The 2,097-nt window shown below is 37.4% G+C and overlaps 1 protein-coding gene across 1 annotated transcript; it reads left to right on the plus strand.

The window, feature by feature from the left end:
• Positions 1–204: 204 nt before the first annotated feature.
• LOC108373833 (nuclear protein localization protein 4 homolog) lies at positions 205–933 on the plus strand (the record flags this gene model as incomplete). Its single annotated transcript, XM_017629780.1, has 2 exons — positions 205–626; positions 816–933. Coding segments are annotated over 2 exons (540 nt in total), but the record flags the coding sequence as incomplete, so codon positions are not given.
• Positions 934–2,097: the final 1,164 nt, after the last annotated feature.

Below are 2,097 nucleotides of genomic sequence, written 5' to 3' on the forward strand. Positions count from 1 at the left end.
TTACTGTGTACGAGTTTGTAGTATTTGCAGCGCTGTGGAATGTTTTATTACACCGCCTTGCCGTTTTGAAAGCAATCAAACAAAATTTTGCCTAACGCGCTTCCACACACGCCACTCCACACAAACACATATGCCTGCATACATTTTTATATCTTTATATATTAATTCTTATCTTCTTATTTTCTGTTGTTTATTTACTTGCAGGAAAAAGACCAATATGGCAATGAAGTTCAACGTTTGGCGCGTCCTTTGCCAGTCGAATATTTGCTAGTGGATGTACCCGCCTCAACACCACTTCAGCCGCAATTCACATTCACTCAATACAAGAAACGTGGTGAACCATTCCCCGTGGAGAATCGTTACCTGGATGGACATTTGCAAGATTTTAGTGCGCTAAGCACGTATCTATCCCACTGGACGGATGAGGAGTTTCTCGAGGCAATTTCTGATTTTCATTTGTTGCTGTTTTTGTATAGAATGGACACGGTGCCATTGCGTACACACATGGGCCCACTGTTGGAGGCCGTACGCACCAAAAATACAGATTTGGCATACAGCTTTAAGGCTAGCGAACCATGGAAGCTGCTGGAGTCGCTAATACAAGCGAGCACTGGCGGTGTTAGCAGGTGAGTAGTACGGCGAGAGACGAGAGAGAGAGATACGAGAAACAGAGACACTTGACTATAAGCCGCACAGCACGTCGCATGTATCTGTCGTGGGTTTGATCTAAGCATGTTTCACTTAACTCATTTTATGTTTTTTTTTCGTTGTTGTTGTGCCATTAATTTCTTATTCCTACTTTTTCTTCTTTTCAGTGGTCCCTCTGCTAGCAACTACAGCTGTTGCGTCTACGCCAGCTCTCCGCGGCTGCTGCCGGTGCGAACAATCAATGGCAATGTAATCATTGCACCTTCATCAATCCTGGCGAATTGAGCTCGTGCGAGATGTGTTCGCTGCCCAGATAAGCGCACATTGCTCTGCGCCTGTTTACGCCGTCATTTGCCTCCTTGCTGCCTGCGCGGTGGTTGTCCTCGTGGGCAAAATCTGTCTGACTGGCTGGTGTTACATTCAGCTAAAGGCACATGGGTGTAGCAGAATTGTTGATTGGCATGATTTCATTACTTCATTTAAATTATAAACACAAAAAAAAAAAAATATAATAAAAAAGTAAAAAATTAAAATTTACAGCAAATAAGCATATGAAGAACATACCATGTACTGTAAACTTTTCGTAATATTCTCAGATCATTTCTATGTAATTTATTTAAAAAATAAATTTTAAATGTTGCGTAGTAGCTGAATGGTAATAATGGTTGGAAGATGCATACTCTCACACTCTATTTTATGTATGTACGTATGTATGTTAATTTAATAAAGGTTTGAGCGAATGCTGAGAATACATATTTAAAGTACTTTTTCCTTCATTTACTCATACATGCGACGTTTTTGTAAAAACTTTGGAGATTACCACAGCAGAAACAACAGAAATAGATACAATTGGATGTAATATCATTGCCGTCGTTTTGTGTAATTACACTGTCATACTACACACATATATATATGTTTTGCTAGAAATATAGATTCAATCAATAAATAAATTATTTATCTATCAAATTGACTTATTTTTACTCAGAAGTACACGACACAAATTTAGTGAAAGGTTAAAAAAGTACTAATTAACCTGCATGACCATTGGTTATTTTTTATACGTTATACCCAATTAGACTTGTCGACCGTCCTCCTTTAGGGAGGGCAGTCCTCCGTTGACACGATATGTCCTCCGTCCTCCTCAAAGAGTAAAAAGTCTCCCTCAAAAGTTACTTAAAGACTCCTTTTTTATCTTTTTTTTTTAGTATCACATTTTTAATTCTTTTGATATCAAAAACGTAAATTACAATTTACTTTCAAAAATAGCAGATACGAAAAGAAATCTGAAATTGAGTACAATTTAACTCATTTCGTCAAACTGCCACTAGAATATAATAATCAATGGTTCGGTTTTTCTGAAAGGAGAGTTGGTTAAAGAAAATTTTTTAAATTATCTTTAAATTCCGGATTTCGTGCTTTCAAAGAAATTGTAAATGCGCTTAACTTAAA

Source organism: Rhagoletis zephyria, unplaced genomic scaffold (genome assembly GCF_001687245.7).
Source record: "Rhagoletis zephyria isolate East Lansing unplaced genomic scaffold, Rhagoletis_zephyria_1.1 Rzeph_scaffold_07068, whole genome shotgun sequence".
Lineage (NCBI taxonomy): Eukaryota > Metazoa > Arthropoda > Insecta > Diptera > Tephritidae > Rhagoletis > Rhagoletis zephyria.